Source organism: Scophthalmus maximus, chromosome 9 (genome assembly GCF_022379125.1).
Source record: "Scophthalmus maximus strain ysfricsl-2021 chromosome 9, ASM2237912v1, whole genome shotgun sequence".
NCBI lineage: Eukaryota > Metazoa > Chordata > Actinopteri > Pleuronectiformes > Scophthalmidae > Scophthalmus > Scophthalmus maximus.
In genome coordinates this window covers 24,674,764-24,694,759 of record NC_061523.1, presented here as the reverse complement: position 1 = coordinate 24,694,759, position 19,996 = coordinate 24,674,764, and the positions used below count along the sequence as shown (strand labels likewise).

At 47.6% G+C, this 19,996-nt stretch overlaps 1 protein-coding gene and 2 long non-coding RNA genes across 11 annotated transcripts; 1 reads left to right on the top strand and 2 right to left on the bottom strand.

Moving 5' to 3' along the window:
- Positions 1-133: 133 nt before the first annotated feature.
- LOC118319664 (probable carboxypeptidase X1) lies at positions 134-14,824 on the bottom strand. Of its 7 annotated transcripts, XM_047334375.1 has the most exons (15): positions 14,703-14,824; positions 13,186-13,858; positions 10,865-10,974; positions 10,578-10,769; positions 8,622-8,706; positions 7,908-8,057; positions 7,734-7,825; positions 7,068-7,191; positions 3,707-3,951; positions 3,460-3,639; positions 2,652-2,849; positions 2,480-2,576; positions 2,090-2,229; positions 1,913-2,015; positions 134-784 (listed from the first exon to the last, which is right to left on the bottom strand). In XM_047334375.1, exons 2-15 carry the CDS (start codon positions 13,565-13,567, stop codon positions 477-479), a joined length of 2,406 nt encoding a protein of 801 aa, XP_047190331.1. In that variant the 5' UTR covers positions 13,568-13,858; positions 14,703-14,824; the 3' UTR covers positions 134-476. The 7 variants fall into 7 exon arrangements, 6 of the variants coding, with proteins under 6 accessions (XP_047190331.1, XP_035506110.1, XP_035506111.1 ...); XM_035650217.2 differs by lacking the exon at positions 14,703-14,824 and having other exon boundaries at positions 13,186-13,938; XM_035650218.2 differs by lacking the exon at positions 14,703-14,824 and having other exon boundaries at positions 7,908-8,067; positions 10,630-10,769; positions 13,186-13,933.
- On the top strand, positions 14,720-16,814 carry LOC118319672. 2 transcript variants are annotated; one of them, XR_007031433.1, is made up of 4 exons: positions 14,720-14,855; positions 15,635-15,785; positions 15,873-15,988; positions 16,731-16,814. It is a non-coding gene; the product is annotated as an uncharacterized LOC118319672 (long non-coding RNA). The 2 variants fall into 2 exon arrangements; XR_004796069.2 differs by lacking the exon at positions 16,731-16,814 and having other exon boundaries at positions 15,873-16,675.
- On the bottom strand, positions 15,558-16,896 carry LOC124850511. Of its 2 annotated transcripts, none has more exons than XR_007031435.1 (4): positions 16,769-16,896; positions 16,192-16,249; positions 15,837-16,069; positions 15,558-15,749 (listed from the first exon to the last, which is right to left on the bottom strand). It is a non-coding gene; the product is annotated as an uncharacterized LOC124850511 (long non-coding RNA). The 2 variants fall into 2 exon arrangements; XR_007031436.1 differs by having other exon boundaries at positions 16,630-16,771.
- Between the last annotated feature and the right edge of the window lie 3,100 nt (positions 16,897-19,996).

The following is a 19,996-nucleotide window of genomic DNA, read 5'->3' as shown; positions in this document are numbered from 1 at the left end:
GGACAGTACCAGCTGTCAATCACACTGTAGCCACGCCCCCAACACACCCAGTGTTTTATGGTCTCTGTGACTGTAACTGGACCATAATGTACAAAATGAACACCATGTGATAAAGAAGATATTGAACCATAAACTCAGGAAAATGTTTACTGACATTTATAAATCAAGTCGTGTTCTCACAGTCGCCCTCTGCTGGTCAGAACACAGAACACAAGCTTTTAGGCACTTTTTGGCATCCGCTCCAGTGTCCGGACCCGGTGTACTTGGAATATGTGAAAACATTGGTCCACTCAGGATTGTTCACAGTCGCAGTAAGAGTCTAATTAACACGGAGGTCTGATTCAGAGAAATGTTACACTCCTCATCCGTGAGGAACGAGTCGATGGTTCCGCTGCTCCACAGCAGAGGAGTGAATTGTTCGCACGTCGATCACGTGTTGAGGATAAATAACTGCATCATCATCATCGTCGTCATCCTCACACCCTCTTCGCCCGTCTGGCGGCGGTGGCAGCTCGCCGCTGGTTGATGGCCTTGGTGGTGACGCGCAGCTTACGCAGACGAAGCTGGCGGAGCTTGAGCTGCAGGTCCGTGGAGAGTCTCCGCCCCTTCCCCAGAGCGTCTGTCCGCCGCTGCTCGGGCACCTTGGCGAGGCGGAAGTCGCAGATTGTTGGGTAGTGGTCGTACATGACCTGGCAGGTGCGCGACGAGGGAACGTATCCCTCCGCGCTGACCGTCACCCTGTACTCGCCGGGATTCAGCAGCCGCCAGTAGTCTCCATCAGCAACTACCAAACAAAAGACGTGAGCTGTGACGCGGAGTAACGACTACTTCTACCAAATACTAGGTATCAAATATATTACTGTGTACTTTACTGTACTGCCCCTCAATCACAGAGGCCTTTGTCCTGGCGACACTTAAAGCCACGCTGTGTAATGTGTGGCGACATCTGGTGGTGAAGTTGCAAATCGCAACCAACTGAGATGCTACTCGCTACGATTCTGTTCTACAACCACGTTCCTGCCTCGTTCCGCTTCCTGTTTTCTGTGACGAGGATTCACTCTGCTACCTTCTCTTCTAATTAATATAATAATAATAAGTATGATCCTCCATTTTAGCAAACTGGCTTCTCAGAATTGTTAGCTTGCTCTGTCGACCGACACTGAAGTCGCCGTCCACTGATTCTTCTTTCGGTTTTTAACTTGTTTGAGTGTTTTGTCCATTCCGGGCCACCGTCGACAACATGACGGAGCAAACAGGAAGTGGAGTCCACCTGTGTTACTACAATTAACTTATTCAAAGTTTTTTACCAAAAAATATCGGTTCTTTGTTGCAGGTGATTATAAATATATGAACACAAAGTTATGGACAATAAATTCAATTTGTTCTTCTGACTATTACACACTGTAGCTTTAAGAAGAAAAGTAGTATAGGCCAAAATGCAGGATTCTTGTGTTTATTTCTGATATGGATTTAGAATCTCAAGTTCTCGTATGAACCAGTATCCAGTGTCTTTTTGTCCATATACGGAATGAGAGGGGAATATGTGTTTACATCTCTTTCTTTGGAATGCCAAGTTAGGGGCCTCCTGATGACCCCTCACCTTTCCTTGTGGCCCCTTTAAGTTCCACGTCTCATATAGCATAACTTCATTCGAACCAGATGTTCTTATTCAAGTAAACAAGGGGCCTATAAATGTAACTCCCAAGAAGAGTCGGGAGGGTTGTCCTTTTGGCCGGACACTCTCCAAGCTCTGCAGGGCTTGAATCGATGCTGGTCTTTTTGTAATAAACCTTTATATACAATCAAGACGGTGTCGGCGGACTTCTCTTCAATACATCTTCACATCCTCGCTACTTAGTATACAACACCAGACACGTTGATCTCATATCCCAGGTGAGATGTAAAACCATACCTGATCTAATGTGGTGATCGATGTCATCAACTTTTATCACGGCGTCTGCGACGCCAGCCTCCGTCTCTTTGTCCCGAATCACACCTTTGAGTCCGCGGTGAACCTGGAGAGAAGGAAAACACAACCGGGAGATTGACAGAGAAGGATCGGAGAGCTGACGATGGACACGAGTCTGACCTGCTCCATGTAAACCAGCAGAGACTCGCGGTTGTTCTCCCACTCGACAGGAAGCTCGCTGGCGTGAGGGAACTTATCACAGGACAACTCCACCGTCACCTCGAAGCAGTTGGTGTGGAGGTAGCTGAAGTCGTTCATACCTGCGAGAGGGAATCTTTTAATTTGACATATCATTAAAGTCTCTTAAAGACTTTTTGGCATTTTGTGAACTCGTTTCATCTGGTGGCAGTGAAAATGTGAATCCAACGACTAAATCTGCCATCGTGAAGGTTTTGGAGTAACTGCAGCAACTTGGCAACTTGGCAACTCCACCAGAAACACAACTCATCCAGAGTAACGTGGACACCGTCTCTCACCGTTTGGAATTTCAGATAAATAACTGCTTCTTACTTCCTGGTACGTTGTGCCAGTCGGCGCCATTGATGATGTTGTTGTATCTGAGGAAGTCCTTGTTGTGGCAGGGCCGCCGGTCGGGGTTGGACATCACCTACAGATACACACAACAACATGGTGACCGGGGTGTGACGGAGGAGGAGGAGGAGGAGGAGGAAGAAGGATGAACCTGATTGGTGCTGGCGTACGCTGTGGCCAGCCAGCGGAAGAAGCTCTCGTCCGCGGTGGGCGTGTGCTCGCGAGGGGCCCAGTCCCGGGTCATGTCGTACGGGTAGGTGACCACCAGCTCTCCACCGTGGAGGTTGGCGCCGAGGACAAAGGGGATGTTCTGCATCCAGTCGATGACGGCGCGGGTCTCTGACGCCACCTGACGTCCGGGGTCACAGAGGACAGGTGACACGGGTTCACATCTGTGTTGTTGTCGTTGGATGAATTAGTCTCGTCTGTTAAAGTTTACAGTTGAATTGATGCTGATGAGGTCTGATCACTTGGGATTCAGAGCAGGCGGCCATGTTGACATGCTGATGACATCATAATGACGAGGATTCATTGAAATGATTGGTAACATCTCTCCTTAACAATTTTAATTTGAATCATTAATCATGTTGATTTTGTATGTACTGTCAATGTTCGACCCTCGGTCGACCGAACAAATCTTGGATAACGTGAATAGATGTACGCGTCAAATTCAGCCTCATGGTGTGAAATTTTGTTTGTATAAAAATGATTTTGTGTTCAACTCATCCACCTCGAGGATGCTGTCGGCTCTTTCACACGACCACCAGAGGGAGACAAAGTCCTCATTTATCAAAGTGGCTTTTAACATGGAAACATATTTATCAATTAAATCTCGCTTTAGTGTAAATGTCAACTGTGAATGTGACTGTCAGACAGATGACGGTAGTAGTTTTTAACATTAATAATCAAAAACCTGCTGCTTCATGTTACTAAAAGAAGACGAAGGCAGGGCACCGTACAAAGGCCTGCTCCGAGGTGTACTGCTCCGGGATGGGGAAGTAGTGGTTGATGAGTTTGGACCGGTCCGTCTCCAGCTCCACGGCCGTCCACATCCCTGAGTTGAGGTCGGCGAAGTTATGGTTCATGTCGATCCCTTCGTGGCTGTAACGGCCCAGGGCCCAGCCCGCCAGCTCCGAGCCCTGCGGAACATAAAGAGGGTCGTCGTCATTGCCTCCTCCTGGTACCTGGAAGCATTTTGTTATTCACCTGGGCCCCGGCACCTTTCTGAAGGCGACCTCGTAGCCGTCGGGGTTCATGGAGGGCAGGAGGTGGATGCGAGTCTCTGTGACGAGGCGGACGATGCGCTGGTCGCCGCGCTTGTATTCTTGGCACATGAACTGCATCAGGTTGAGCAGGAGCTCGCGGCCCAGCACCTCGTTCCCATGCATCCCTGCGACGTACCGGAACTCTGGTTCCCCTGCGGGGGGGCGAGAGAGTCGAGAGACGGACGGCTGCAGAGATCAAATCACACACGTTTCACCAACAAGTGGCTCTGAAATCTCACACATGCCCCTGAACACTGTCCACGCGGAGCAGCGTCGGCTCTCTGACCTCTGACCCTGTGACCCTCCGACCTCGGACCCTGTGACCCTCTGACCTCTGACCCTGTGACCCTCTGACCCTCTGACCCTCTGATCTCGGACCCTGTGACCCTCTGACCTCTGACCTCAGACCCTGTGACCTCTGACCCTGTGACCTGTGACCCTCTGACCCTCTGATCTCGGACCCTCTGACCTCGGACACTGTGACCTCTGACCCTCTGACCTCAGACCCTCTGTCCTCGGACCCTGTGACCTCTGACCCTCTGACCCTCTGACCTCGGACCCTGTGACCTCTGACCCTGTGACCTGTGACCCTCTGATCTCGGACCCTCTGAACTCGGACCCTGTGACCTCTGACCCTCTGACCTCTGACCCTGTGACCTGTGACCCTCTGATCTCGGACCCTCTGACCTCGGACCCTGTGACCTGTGACCCTCTGACCCTGTGACCGTCTGACCTCGGACCCTGTGACCCTCTGACCTCGGACCCTGTGACCCTCTGACCCTGTGACCTCGGACCCTGTGACCCTCTGACCTCGGACCCTGTGACCCTCTGACCTCGGACCCTCTGACCTCGGACACTGTGACCCTCTGACCTCGGACCCTCTGACCTCGGACCCTGTGACCCTCTGACCTCAGACCCTCTGACCTCGGACCCTGTGACCCTGTGACCCTCTGACCTCGGACCCTGTGACCTCTGACCTCGGACCCTGTGTTTCTCAGAGCTGCTTCAGATCAGTTGTCTCCTTCACATCGATCCATTTGGATTTCATGAGGTCTTATCAGGCGATTAGCTAAGATGTATGTAGACGTTTTAAAGGTTGAAATTATGCTGCGACTGTCGTATTGTCAGATGTGCTCAGGAAGTTTCCTAAGAAATCTTTAAAAGACTCATTGGTGTTTCCTCAGCACCGTGATAATGTTCAGGGTGAAGTCGAATCGTCCTTCCTCTCTACTCGTCCTTGACCTCAGTGGAAAACTTAATCAGGTCAAGGAAAGGTGTAAACCAGGATTCATAGGAAGTATTGATGCGTCTGTCGTGGTGAAATGACACATTTCTGAAGATGAACTACAAAAACCTCAGCGGCTCCATCAGCATGTTTCAGTGTTTTATGATTCATAGGTTACAGTAACTGACATCTGGGTCATATTCATACTCTTCTTCTTCTTCAGATTGAATCATTGACGTTCGTTTAACGTCACGTTAAATATCGCTGCTGCAATGAATTGTGGGTATTTATCTCCTCACTCTCACACAGGAAGCTCCAGTGTGTCCTCTGCTAAAGGAGATAGGAAAGGAAGCATCTATCTATCTATCTATATATCTATCTATCCATCCATCCATCTATCCATCCATCCATCCATCCATCTTTCTCCCTCCCTACCTGTCTCCTTCTGCCGTCACTGCCGTGTGTTTTGGCGAGAGAACCTTGTGGCCTCAGCTGAGGAGGCCAGAGAAAACATTTGTTCACCTCGGAGCAGCTCTGGTGTTTATGTTTCACACAGTCGCTGGACTGTGTGAAGTTCAGTGGCAGGACGTCCCACCACGACCCCGTGACCTGCCAACACCAGCCGGCCAACGCAGAGCAGGAACGAGCGCAGCATGTGGTGTGACAGACGGCAGGGAGTCAGAGTCCAGAGTCCAGAGTCCAGAGTCCAGAGTCCAGAGTCCGAGTCCGAGTCCAGAGTCTGAGTCCAGAGTCTGAGTCCAGAGTCTGAGTCCAGAGTCTGAGTCCAGAGTCCAGAGTCCAGAGTCCAGAGTCAGAGTCCAGAGTCCGAGTCCAGAGTCCGAGTCCAGAGTCTGAGTCCAGAGTCCAGAGTCCAGAGTCCAGAGTCCAGAGTCGGAGTCCAGAGTCGGAGTCCAGAGTCCAGAGTCCGAGTCCAGAGTCCGAGTCCAGAGTCCGAGTCCGAGTCCGAGTCCAGAGTCTGAGTCCTGAGTCCAGAGTCCAGAGTCCAGAGTCCAGAGTCCAGAGTCCAGAGTCGGAGTCCAGAGTCCAGAGTCCGAGTCCAGAGTCCGAGTCCGAGTCCGAGTCCAGAGTCCAGAGTCCAGAGTCTGAGTCCAGAGTCTGAGTCCAGAGTCCGAGTCCAGAGTCCGAGTCCAGAGTCCAGAGTCTGAGTCCAGAGTCTGAGTCCAGAGTCCGAGTCCAGAGTCTGAGTCCAGAGTCCAGAGTCCAGAGTCCGAGTCCAGAGTCCAGAGTCCGAGTCCGAGTCCAGAGTCTGAGTCCAGAGTCCAGAGTCTGAGTCCAGAGTCTGAGTCCAGAGTCCAGAGTCCAGAGTCCGAGTCCAGAGTCCAGAGTCCGAGTCCAGAGTCCAGAGTCTGAGTCCAGAGTCTGAGTCCAGAGTCCAGAGTCTGAGTCCAGAGTCTGAGTCCAGAGTCCAGAGTCTGAGTCCAGAGTCTGAGTCCAGAGTCCAGAGTCCAGAGTCCGAGTCCAGAGTCCGAGTCCAGAGTCCGAGTCCAGAGTCCGAGTCCGAGTCCAGAGTCTGAGTCCGAGTCCGAGTCCAGAGTCCAGAGTCCAGAGTCCAGAGTCACAGTCCAGAGTCACAGTCCAGAGTCTGAGTCCAGAGTCTGAGTCCAGAGTCTGAGTCTGAGTCTGAGTCCGAGTCCGAGTCCAGAGTCTGAGTCCAGAGTCCAGAATCTGAGTCCAGAGTCCAGAGCCTGAGTCTGAGTCTAGAGTCCAGAGTCCAGAGTCTGAGTCTAGAGTCCAGAGTCCAGAGTCTGAGTCCAGAGTCTGAGTCCAGAGTCCAGAGTCCAGAGTCTGAGTCCAGAGTCCAGAGTCCAGAGTCTGAGTCCAGAGTCTGAGTCCAGAGTCCAGAGTCCAGAGTCTGAGTCCAGAGTCCAGAGTCCAGAGTCTGAGTCCAGAGTCTGAGTCCAGAGTCCAGAGTCTGAGTCCAGAGTCCAGACTTTTTTCATAGGTAGAATAATCTCAAGGTGTTTCATTTAGACAAGTGATAACCATTATTAACTGTTATCACTTGGGTCTTCTCACACACGATGATACTTAAAATGAACCAGATCCTTGGTCTCACCCAGCTCGTGTTTCCCGGGGTTGTCGGAGATCTCCATGACGTAGAGCTTCAGACCCGTGTAGCTCTTTCCGATGCTGTAGATACGAGTGATGTCAGGACACGCCTCGTGCACCGACCTCATCAGCTGTGTAGAGAAACACAACATGGACTTCGTCAGCTGGGATTGTGTGGATTTACCCGACTAGAATATGATGAAATGCAGAAACACACACAGGACGTACAAGGAAAACAAATGTTGGACAAAAAGTCATATTTTTAAATCAAATTGTAAGATTATGTTGCGTTAAATGTAAATTATGAAAGTTGTTGTAAAGTCCGTCAGTTTTATTGGGTGTGATGTGTAAAGTCACACCACTGACTGACCACACACACACACACACACTGGAGTTTTATACATATGAAAAAGGTCTCTTGACAAAATGATTTCTTTTTATAGACAAAATATTTAATGAATCAGAAAATATGAGCTTGTCTTTCATGTTGCATCAAATCTTAATTGAAAGTCAAAGAACATTATTGTCTTTGTTTATACTATTTTCAACATGTCGGGATCATCAAAATCATGATAATCCTCTCTCACACACACACACACACACACACACACACACACACACACACACACACACACACACACACACACACACACACACACACAGTCCGTCACACCTTCCTCATCTCCTTGTAGTTGTGGTGTCTGAAGTCCAGTTGGTCTCTGGAATCCGTCGGCTCCGTCTGCCACGCGTAGATATTATTTGGATCTGTGAAATGGGAGAGCTGAAGGCTGAAGAAGAAGAAAATGACATGAAAAGTGTTTTTGAGCAGTCGTCCGCCTGCGTGTACCTGGGAGAGCGCAGCCCAGCACCTCGGCTCTCAGGCAGACGTCGCCCTGCGTCCCGTTCTGGTACCAGGTCTGCGGGTTGATCCGGATGTAGCGAGCCACCGTGGAGCTGTGGAACAGGGCGAGGACGGGTGTCTCCGTGTCCTGGTTCCCTTCGAACACCTGCGGAGACAAGTTCATCTTCACTCACATCCAACGACGACAATGTGACGAAGCACAAGTTGCATTAAACTTTATTTTTTAAAGTTCACATGTGAGCAGATGAACAGCAGATCTCAGTGGTGTGTTATTGAAAATCATGAATTTCATCTTTCTCTCTGTTTGCACCATAGAGCAGCATTTTTAATTGTGGTTGTTTGTACTTGCAACGACAATAAATTCAGATCAAATAAACGCCATAAACTGAATGTGTATAATTTTCTTTTGCCTCTATGAAAACTCTAAAAATCAATATCAAATATCACAATCTGAAAAGTTGTACTCACACAGTTACTCTCGTCGTGGTGATGTTCACGTTTTATCTGCTTCTAGTAAATTTAATTTCAGCCCTCAAATTGCAAAAATATAATAAGTATATAAGTCACTTCACAAGAAAATACTAAGAAGATATGAAAAGGGGAAAATTATTATGGTGTAATTCAGCCACTGACTGTTTCCACGATTATGAAAAAGATGTGGGGGGAAAATGGACGGAGGAGGAGGAGACGTTCACTCACGGCCTCTCTGCTCCCGTTCATGCTCGTCGTCCACACCAGCGAGTCGTTGCTGAACTGCACCTTGTAGCTGTGAACCACGTTCCAGCTGTTTGTGTGTGAACAAGACAGATGTTCTGGAGTAAATGTTACAACCACACGTGAGACGCAGAAAAAAAACTCATAAAGAGGCAACGTCAGGACAGGTCAGGTCAGGTCAGGTCAGGTCAGGTCAGGTCAGGACAGGTCAGGACAGGACAGGACAGGTCAGGACAGGACAGGACAGGTCAGGTCAGGTCAGGACAGGACAGGACAGGTCAGGTCAGGTCAGGTCAGGTCAGGTCAGGTCAGGTCAGGACAGGTCAGGACAGGTCAGGTCAGGACAGGTCAGGTCAGGACAGGACAGGTCAGGACAGGACAGGACAGGTCAGGTCAGGTCAGGTCAGGACAGGTCAGGTCAGGACAGGACAGGTCAGGTCAGGACAGGACAGGACAGGTCAGGACAGGTCAGGTCAGGACAGGACAGGACAGGTCAGGACAGGTCAGGACAGGTCAGGACAGGACAGGACAGGTCAGGACAGGTCAGGTCAGGACAGGTCAGGTCAGGACAGGACAGGACAGGTCAGGACAGGACAGGTCAGGTCAGGACAGGTCAGGACAGGTCAGGACAGGTCAGGACAGGTCAGGTCAGGACAGGACAGGTCAGGACAGGACAGGTCAGGTCAGGACAGGTCAGGACAGGTCAGGACAGGACAGGACAGGTCAGGACAGGTCAGGACAGGTCAGGACAGGTCAGGTCAGGTCAGGTCAGGACAGGACAGGTCAGGTCAGGACAGGACAGGTCAGGTCAGGACAGGTCAGGTCAGGTCAGGACAGGTCAGGACAGGTCAGGTCAGGACAGGTCAGGTCAGGACAGGACAGGTCAGGACAGGTCAGGACAGGACAGGACAGGACAGGTCAGGTCAGGTCAGGTCAGGACAGGTCAGGTCAGGACAGGTCAGGTCAGGACAGGTCAGGTCAGGTCAGGTCAGGACAGGTCAGGTCAGGTCAGGACAGGTCAGGTCAGGACAGGTCAGGTCAGGACAGGACAGGACAGGTCAGGACAGGTCAGGTCAGGACAGGACAGGACAGGACAGGTCAGGTCAGGACAGGTCAGGTCAGGTCAGGACAGGACAGGTCAGGACAGGACAGGTCAGGTCAGGACAGGTCAGGACAGGACAGGACAGGTCAGGACAGGTCAGGACAGGTCAGGACAGGTCAGGTCAGGACAGGACAGGTCAGGACAGGACAGGTCAGGTCAGGACAGGTCAGGACAGGTCAGGACAGGACAGGACAGGTCAGGACAGGTCAGGACAGGTCAGGACAGGTCAGGTCAGGACAGGACAGGTCAGGTCAGGACAGGACAGGTCAGGTCAGGACAGGTCAGGACAGGTCAGGTCAGGTCAGGTCAGGTCAGGACAGGACAGGTCAGGTCAGGACAGGTCAGGTCAGGTCAGGTCAGGTCAGGACAGGTCAGGTCAGGTCAGGTCAGGTCTCACGTCTCTGTCTCTGGACGTCTCTGTCTCAGATTATAGTTTAGACGTCCTGGTTCTCAGGAGCCCTTCTATCTGTTCAATGACGACATGATTGTGAGAGTTCCATCGCTGAGCGGGAGGGTCGTTGTGACGTCGTGCACTGATTTCATCTTTGTACGAAGCAGAAATCCCCTCAATATTGAGCTCCTGCAATAAACACTTCTGCCTCAGACGTCTTCGTCTCCGTCTCCCTGATTCAACCGCATCCAATTTTTCCATTACAATCCTAAATTTATACCTTTTTACTTTAGTCTTAAAACGATTCTTCCAAACTAGAGCAGGTCAGACTTTTATTTGACTGTATTTACCTCCGCATCAGATGAACAGGAAAGTAACTGAAGCTTTTCATTTTTAAATTTAAGTGTTTGTTTCTAAAAAAAAAGATGTAATTTGGATGTTGCTTTACAAAACGACGACGCGCTGCCTGATGCCGCGGAGCCTCGACCTCCGGCACCGACCTCCAGATGGAGCTGCGGCCCTGCAGGATGACGCCGGTGAAGCGGGTCGGTCGCTGAGCGTCCACCTCCAGCCACTGATTCTTGTCTCGGTGCTGAGCGCACCAGCCTCCATCGTAGATGTCTCCGTCCTCGATCCCAGACTGAAACACACACACACACACACACACACACACAGTACATAACAAACACCGTCCACGGTGATACATGGAGCGTCAGTTAGGCGGTGCGTGGTTACCTGGATGTTGAGGCGGCCGCGGTGAGGGCCCAGGCCTCTGCGCTTGTAGGACGACGCTCTCAGCTGATGGTCTTTGACCTTCAGGGACTCCAGGCCCAGCGGAGGACACTCTGACACCGTCCACATTCAGTCACACCACGTGAGGAGAGCAGCACAGTGGACAGAGTGAATTAATTTCGCAACAGACACAGGTTGATGATTAGTTGAATATTGGTGTTTAGATGGACGTTCAAGTTCCATCCAGTCACGTTTTAAAGTATATAAAAATAACCTGCTACTTCTAATATTTAGTTTAACATTGTTAACCTCTGAAATGTGTCTGAAACCATCCACTCTCTATGAATATTCAGGATATGCAAACCACCACAGATTCTCACGTTAGGTCAAATCTGGCTTGAACCGGATTCGTTTGAATTTCAAATGTCAGAGAAGTTGAAACAGAAATGTCCTGCTGCAGGAGAGGAATGTGAACCGACCAGACACAAGTCTCTGTCGTCGCTGTCAGACATGTGAGAGGACAGAGACAGAAGAACAACACTTCTCTTCTGCTCTTCAGTGAAGTATCGAGTTTCATCAGTCAGGACCATGAAGGATTGAAGACTGTCAACAGCTCCACTTGGTCCCAGTTTCTCGCAGTAGTTACTGGTAACACCCCCCCCCCCCCCCCCCCCAGAGAAGCTCACATGATTTTAAACTTAATTTTCATTTTACCAAAGGAAAGTTAAACAAGTGACATCTCTCACAGATGGAAAGAGTGAAGAACTGGGGCCATCAAACCACTGCAAACACACTGAGATGCTCCTCACAATGACAAGAAGGACCAGGGAATATTATCAGTTTGTAATTTCAGGTTTCGTACTCCCTCACACACACACACACAGACGCACACACGCACGCGCACGCGCACACGCACACGCACGCGCACGCCCACACACACACACACACACACACACACACACACACACACACACACACACACACACACACACACACACACACACACACACACACAGCAGCTGGTACCAATCTGTGAGAGTGTAAAGGTCACAGATTGTGTGTGAGAGAAAGAGAAGTAGATGTCTTGTATATACAGTATCGCTGCCCCGTGAATCAGATCTGGGTCTGAACTTTGCGTGTTAAGTTTAGCAAATAGTTTTAGAATGAGTTTGATAGTTTTCCCGGTTGGGTTTGTGTCAACTGGTTAATTCAGTCGAGTCCCGGCGAGCGAGACCACGTGAACTGTCCTGTTGCAGTAAACCACATTGTTCCTCTCTTACTAAAAGACTATTTGCCACTTAACATCCGACGGTCAGTTGGATTCACATACTGTATATACCTGTCAGGGCTAATCCCGATACATACGTGGGACACTTTCCCTGCTGGCCACTGACGGTATCGCACTTTGTTTGACCTGTGCTTCTGTTTTCTGAACAACCTTCGGCCTCTTCCTGCCGAGGATTCGGGGTTTCTTCAGGGCCGCGCTCCTGCTGGACCTCCTCGCTATGAGAAGGCAAATGGTTTCATCCACGAGGAAACAAGCACAGAGAAACTGGACTTCAGGTCAGAAGTCTGTTCTAACAGAAATCCAGGCGTTTGAGACGGAGGGGGAGAAGAGGAGCCGGGTCAGAACATTGGAGCATGTGAACCTTTCCAAGTGGCAACACGCATGAAACGTAGGATCTGAATAAGAACATAACATCTGGAGGGTTTTGGGCTGCACATGTGCACATCTACTGTACAGTGAGTATGAACAGTTGGTGAACAACTCGCGTGGTCTTGAGGGGTCAAAGGAAGCGAGGTGGTTCTTGTTCTTTGTTCTGACACCGAGCATCTGGTTCTCATCAGAAGAAAACACACATCCTCCTCCCCCAGACCCTCGGACTCTCTGACCCAGACAAAGATCTTCTCACACTCTGATAATCCTCCGACTGGGACTTTTATGAAGCTCATTTATTCCCAGAACCGGACCGGACCGGACCGGACCGGACCACCTCTGGTGGTCAAACTACACATTTGTTCTGCTCACGTTGTTCTCAGGGGAGAAGAAAAGGGATTTTTCCCTTTATGGGAAAATGAGACGCATGAAACCAAAGAACAATTAGGTTGTAAAAAAAAAGAGAAGTCCATTGGAACAGATTAACAGAACTGTAGTTATGTAATAATCCTCAACACAAAGCAAACTAACACATGAACAACCATGACTCCCAGAGGAATGTTGAACTGACCCATGTTTTGTGTTTTTGTAATTGTAGATGAATCAAACAGAATAAAAATCTAAATTAAAGAACAATCAATAATAAATACTGTTATTATGCACTCACCTAATTCCAGAGGACCTTCTTCCTCCTCCTCTTCTTCAGTTTCTCTCTTGGGACCTGTCCTCTCCGCAGCTCCTTCACATCGGACAGTTGTTGGAGGTTCAGTTGTCGACTCACGAACATCAGTGGAGTTTGCAGAGAAGAGGGGGCTCCTCCCGGTGACCCCTGTAGAGAGGGGGGTCCTCCGGGTGACCCCTGCAGAGAGGGGGGTCCTCCCGGTGTCTCCTGCAGAGAGGGGGCTCCTCCGGGTGTCTCCTGCAGAGAAGGGGCTCCCAACACTGGATCTCACTGCAGCAGCAGCAGCAGCAGCTCTGGTCGGGATGAGGTCGAACGCCCCGTGGTGCAGAGCCATGAGCAGAATGAGGCGCAGCAGAGCTCCTGCCATCCCGACGCTCTGCTCACAGATTCACAGTCACTGGCCCCCAGAGCGCCCCTGGCCGCGGGAGCGCGCATGCATTCAGCGGAGGCGGAACTACACAGCCGGGGTTGTCCTGGCAACACTTTCACAGGCGACTCTTTCACCATTGAGGGGAAAATCCTCTTTGGGCCCCAGGGGGATGTTTCGCTGCAGTACCGCGAGCGACCAGCAGGAGACACCAGGGGGGCGTGGTTGATACTCGCGCTGCAGTCTTCTCCTGAACCACAGGTGTCGCTGTTGACAAAACACCATCCGCACCTGGAGTCAGCAGCAGAAGAAGAGGGAGGCGTCGCGCACCATGGCAACGGCGACAGAGCCGGTGTGTGGGTCGGTAGGTGTTGTCACTTTATATTTCTACCTGGTAACACGTCATTAACTGGCACGTGCTCTGCTTATGGCCAATGAGAGGGACCTTGGATAAAGGAAGTCATACATATTTACCCCCGTGCTAACGTTAGTGCCTAACCTGTTGAGCTAAGTCTCTATTTCCATGTTGTATTTCGCTGGTGACTCATTCTTAGCGGTCAAATGCTCCATAGTACGGTGGCCCTGAGAGCTCACAGCACTGCAACTTAAGAAAACAAATGCAAATGACAAAACACAAGCAAATTAAGAAAACTTATTCATCAATTTGACAACACATGCGCAGCATTTAAAAAAAAGAGCTGCAAATAGACCGCAACTCAACGGAAGTGTTTCCAGGGGACACTTTTTAATTGTATTTTTTTGTTTTGTTTCCAGAGGACACTTAAAAGTGACGCACGCGTCTGGACACGCTTGTGGTTGACTCAGCACGATTAAGATTCTCTTTCCGTCAGTTTCGTCTCATTTTCCAACACAAGGACAGAACATTGAGGCATCAACATACAAACATTACCTCATCCAACCGCTCACCTCACATGAGGGGGAGAAAATTAAATCAAATTAAAAAATTAGAAAAGGGGGAAAAACAAAAATGCCAACACAAATTAAAAAAGACTCCACAGTTCCCCTGAGTGTTGACAGTTCTTTTCGGTTATTAAGACACATTTCTACACTAAATAATGTTCAGGTAATTCAAATAAGTTGAGCGATATGTAAATGTCATCACTAGCTGCCCTACCTCCATCTCTTCCAAGTGATGCTGCTCCATCAAGATTCTTCACAGTACACTGATTTGGAAAGTGCTTTTGTTCTCGCGCTGGTTTCCTGCAGTACCGAGGCGGACCGGAACCGCATGGGGGCAGCACACACGCCGAAGCGTTATGAATTATGAGTGAGTGTCAATTCATATGAATTAACATGAAATACAAACTGTTAAACTTTCTCTTCTGTATCCTGGAGTCTGCGCTACACGTTAGCATGTTTTTTGAGGAAGCTGACATTGTTGCTGTGAAACCTCACGTTGTGCTCCGTACAATGTTAGCAATAGCTGTTTGCTAACAACGCTAACGCAGTGTAACGTTACAGGCGAACTCGTTGTGAGCTTACACTTGTTCAGCTAACATCTGTTCAGCTAACATCTGTTCAGCTAACACCTGTTCAGCTAACAGTAGTTCAGCTAACACATGTTCAGCTAACACCTGTTCAGCTAACAGTAGTTCAGCTAACATCTGTTCAGCTAACATCTGTTCAGCTAACACATGTTCAGCTAACACCTGTTCAGCTAACAGTAGTTCAGCTAACATCTGTTCAGCTAACATCTGTTCAGCTAACACTTGTTCAGCTAACACTTGTTCAGCTAACACCTGTTCAGCTAACAGTAGTTCAGCTAACAGTAGTTCAGCTAACACTTTTTCAGCTAACATTTGTTCAGCTAACTTATATTTTGGAAACAACCCAGTGACCTGATGTGTTTTTAAGTTTCTGGAAAACAATAGAGCTCAGAGGAAAAAGATAATCAGGCTTTGATATAAACACAAAACTTATAGGATGATGTCATTGTTGTTTTATTCTTCTCATTGGATTTGTTTATCAGCTGATTCTGTGAGATCAGCAGCAAAAGAAACACACTGTTGGAGCAGACACTTGACTTCTGGCCCATGTCGTCTTCAGCTGCGGTCGGAGGCGCCCGATCTCCACCATGCAGGAGAAGGGCAGCCAGCCAGGGAACGCCGATCGATCCAGTCGTCTTCCCTGCTCACGTCCGTCAGGCTGCAGGTCCTGAGGGCTGAAGAGAGAGAGTGTGCAGCTGCATCACTACCAGGTGCAGTACACACTATAATATCATCATAATAATCATAATATTATTCACCACCTGTCTTATTATATCAGTACATGTTGTTTTCTGCAGGACGGTGTGAAAGCAGCGAAGAGGAGCCCCCAGACTGAAATCCAGACGGCCGTTCACCAGATCTACCAGCAGCTGTCGGTCACACTGAGCACTGCAGCCCAACAAGCACCACATAGGTAGTAACACACCCAGTGTTTTCAGTGTGTATAACCACCGTATGACATCAGAGTCTGTAACATGCACTCAGACAGGGTCCCCTGGGGAGAACATTTTGTATATTTCAAAGTTAAATCTATCAATCTGTTGAAATTTAAGAGCAATTTTAGAGATTAAATCTTTCAAGAACTTTATGCTTTTGTAAACAATTGCGGAAACTTACTTTTTGTGACGGGACAAGAAGATTATACAGCGGGGGCGGCGGGGTGTGTGTCAGCCTCCTGAGTATTGACAGTTATTTTCAGTTATTAAGACACATTTATACACTAAATCAGTTTCATTTAATGGTCAGCAGGGTCTTTTCCTTAGATCTTGACATGATACACGTTTCTAACAATTTCAGTACATAAACATCAAAGTTAATGCTGGGGGAAATGTGGTTATCAGTATCATCAGTATCAGTCAGACATGTTTGTTGACTTATTATAAGATGTCTCCAGCAGTGGAGAGCAGCCTCTCTGCTGATCTTAGATATAAAATAAGTCCGAAAAATTGGCTTAATTTCTTTTAAGGAGAGGAAGACTAAGGAAATGAATCCAGATATTACATAAGTCAAAGTGTTCAGTGTGAAATGTTATAACATTTTGATAAAACCTGTCACCTTGATAGTATAATGATGATTAAAGGGTTCATTTTGCAGTTTAAAATTTGCTGTGCAGTTATTAAGACACATTTCTACACTAATAATCATCAGTTCATTAGTTGACAGACAAATCCATTTCAACGGCGAGCGGCCTGACTTCCATCTCCTGATCGATTGCTCGGTTGTTGTGGCGGAACATCTTCGTAAGTCGTCCTCGTCACTTCCTCCAGTCCAGTTCCTCGTGACCTCACAGTCTCTGTTCTGGCTGGCGCTTGTCACTTTGCAGTCTCATGTACGGTTAGTGATGCTGAATGACTAAACTGAGTCAGTCACCAGTCCAACTACTGACCAATCACATCGCTTGAATACCAGCGTCATCATTCTACAGGATTTTGACTGGGACAAATAAGTTAAAAGACAAATAATGAAGCACAACAGATATTGAGCTCAACTGTGACACTGCCCACTTTTTGAACTGCTTAATTTCCGATTAACCAACTCCACTCACGTTTCATAAAATCCTCATACAAAGAGTTTTTAGTCTGGAACCAAGACAAAAAAGCTACAAGATGAATCGTTACGATAAAATATTTAATTTATATAGATAACAATAATTTTTAAGCTGATCCAGCAGGGGGGGGGGGGGTAAAAGAGTTTCCCCTGAGTATTGACAGTTATTTTAGATGTAGCTGACAACCAGTATGTGATTAAACTGTGAAACATGACAGACTCAAGACAATGGTGTGATTTAACTTGATATGTATTTCTGCCTCATAGTCATTTAAGAGCCTACAAGAACATCACCAGCCTCTGAACCCCCTGCAGGCCGTCAGCACTTACTACACTGAGGGACAAGAAGCTCCTCCCCTGCCAGGGAACCTGATGAACTCTTTAAAGTTCACTTCATTTTCACTGTAAGATATGATGATACTCTCAGCAACATGTACACATTCCTCCAGACAACAGGCTATGGTGTCGATGTTGACAGCATCAAAGAAATTCCAAAGGTGAATGAATTGAGAGCCAAGTTCATGAATATTGACCAAGAGCCAATTTATTAAACATCAATATAAACATGTGCCAATTATTGATCATTGCCAGATTCCCACAGAGCAATGATTCAGGAAGTCATTGAGTCATATTTTGGCTTAAGGTCTTTGTTTATTGTTATAGAATAGTATTTTTGTTGGCACATTCATAAATAGAAGCAAAGAGCTGTTTCTGACACTCATATCAGCCTGATTGAATTTATTTTGAAAAGAGAAAACATTTTGACTTTTCTAAAAGACTATGAAAGATAAACAACTTTGTGACTAAAATATCATATATATCACAATGTCATATTTGTAGATCCTTCTTTTATTCAGAACCTTCAGTTTGTTCATGGTTATATCCTGGAAAACAAAGTGTTGTTCTTTGTGTTCAGCTCGTTGCAGTCTCAACGTTTTGCAGGTTTAAGAAAACATTTGAATAATTAACATGTGCACAAGCTACGATGTAAACATGCAAAGCCAACATACGTCTCCTAGTAATGCTCTTAGTAATGCTCCTAGTAATGCTCCTCCGACTGCTCCTCCGACTGCTCCTCCGACTGCTCCTCCGACGGCTCCTCCGCCTCCTCCGATTGCTCCTCCGACTGCTCCTCCGACTGCTCCTCCGACTGCTCCTCCGACTGCTCCTCCGACTCCTCCGACTGCTCCTACGACTGCTCCTCCAACTGCTCCTCCGACTGCTCCTCCGAAGATGACTGCTGCTGCTCTGTCGTCTTCCACGCGCTGTGGGAAATACATTTAGAGAAAGTTTCCCCTCATTCAACTTTCTTCAGAGAAAAGACAGAACATTGAGGCATCAACATACAAACATTACCTCATCCAACCGCTCACCTCACATGAGGGGGAGAAAATTTAATAAAATTTAAAATTAAAAAAGGGGGAAAACATTCCCCTGAGTATTGTGAGTTATTTTAGTTGTTCCACAAGCAACAATGTTAATATACAAACCCAACATATGTCTTCAGGGTGTGGTCCTTTACGCAGATTCCTTAAATAGTTGTCTACAATCTCCCTCAGGTCCTTCATCAGATCCTCCATATTCTGTGGGAAATACATTGAAAGACAGTTTCCCCTGAGTTTTGTCAGTTATTTTAGTTGTTCCACAAGCTACGATGTAGCTGACAACCAGTGTGTGACTAAACTTTTTTTTGTTCTTCTTTGTTTATAGTTTACAGTATATTTGTTAGCACATTCCTATAATACTCTTATCAGACTAATTTAATTTATTTTGGAGAGAAAACATTTGGACTTCTCATCCACTAAAACTATGAAAGATAAACAACTAAAATTTGACTAAAACTAATGAGCATTTTCATCCAGCGTCTGAGACTAAATCTAAAATAGTTGCCAAAATTAACACTGGTGTCATATTTGTAGATCCTTGTTTTATTCAGAACGTTCAGTTTGTTATATCCTGGAAAAACAAAGTGTTGTTCTTTGTGTTCAGCTCGTTGCAGTCTCAAAGTTTTGCAGGATTTCAAAAACATTTCAATAATTAACATGTGCACAAGCTACGATGTTAATATACAAACACAACATACGTCTGCGGGAGGTGCTCCCTCGGCTGCTCTGTCAGCCTCGCCATCCTGTGGGAAATACATTAAACTACAGTTTCCCCCTTTATTTTAGATGTAGCTGACAACCAGTATGTGATTAAACTAAGAAACATGACAGACAATGGTATGATTTAACTTGATATGTATTTCTGCCTCATAGTCATTTAAGAGCCTACAAGAACATCAACAGTCTCTGAACCCCCTGCAGGCCGTCAGCACTTACTACACTGAGGGACAAGAAGCTCCTCCCCTGCCAGGGAACCTGATGAAATCTTTAAAGTTCACTTCCTTTTCACTGTAAGTTATGATGATACTCTCAGCAACATGTACACATTCCTCCAGACAACAGTCGACAACATGTCGCTCTCATGACTGACTGATTCTCCCGAGTGCGATTCAGATCCACAACAAACCAACGTTGCAGCGGCGCCTGCGTCTGGGAGACTGATGCTAACGGAGCTGGAAAGTATTTACTGGGGAAAACTTCCGTCGTAATCATCAGCCGTTTTAATGATGATTAAAGTGTTAATTTTGCACTTTAAAATTTGTTGTGCAGTTATTAAGACACATTTCTACACTAATAATCATCAGTTCATTAGTTGACAGAAAAATCCATTTCAACGGCGAGCGGTCTGACCTCCATCTCCTGATCGATCGCTCGGTTGTTGTGGCGGAACATCTTCGTCAGTCGTCCTCGTCACTTCCTCCAGTCCAGTTCCTCGTGTCCTCACAGTCTCTGTTCTGGTTGGCGCGTGTCACTTTGCAGTCTCATGTACA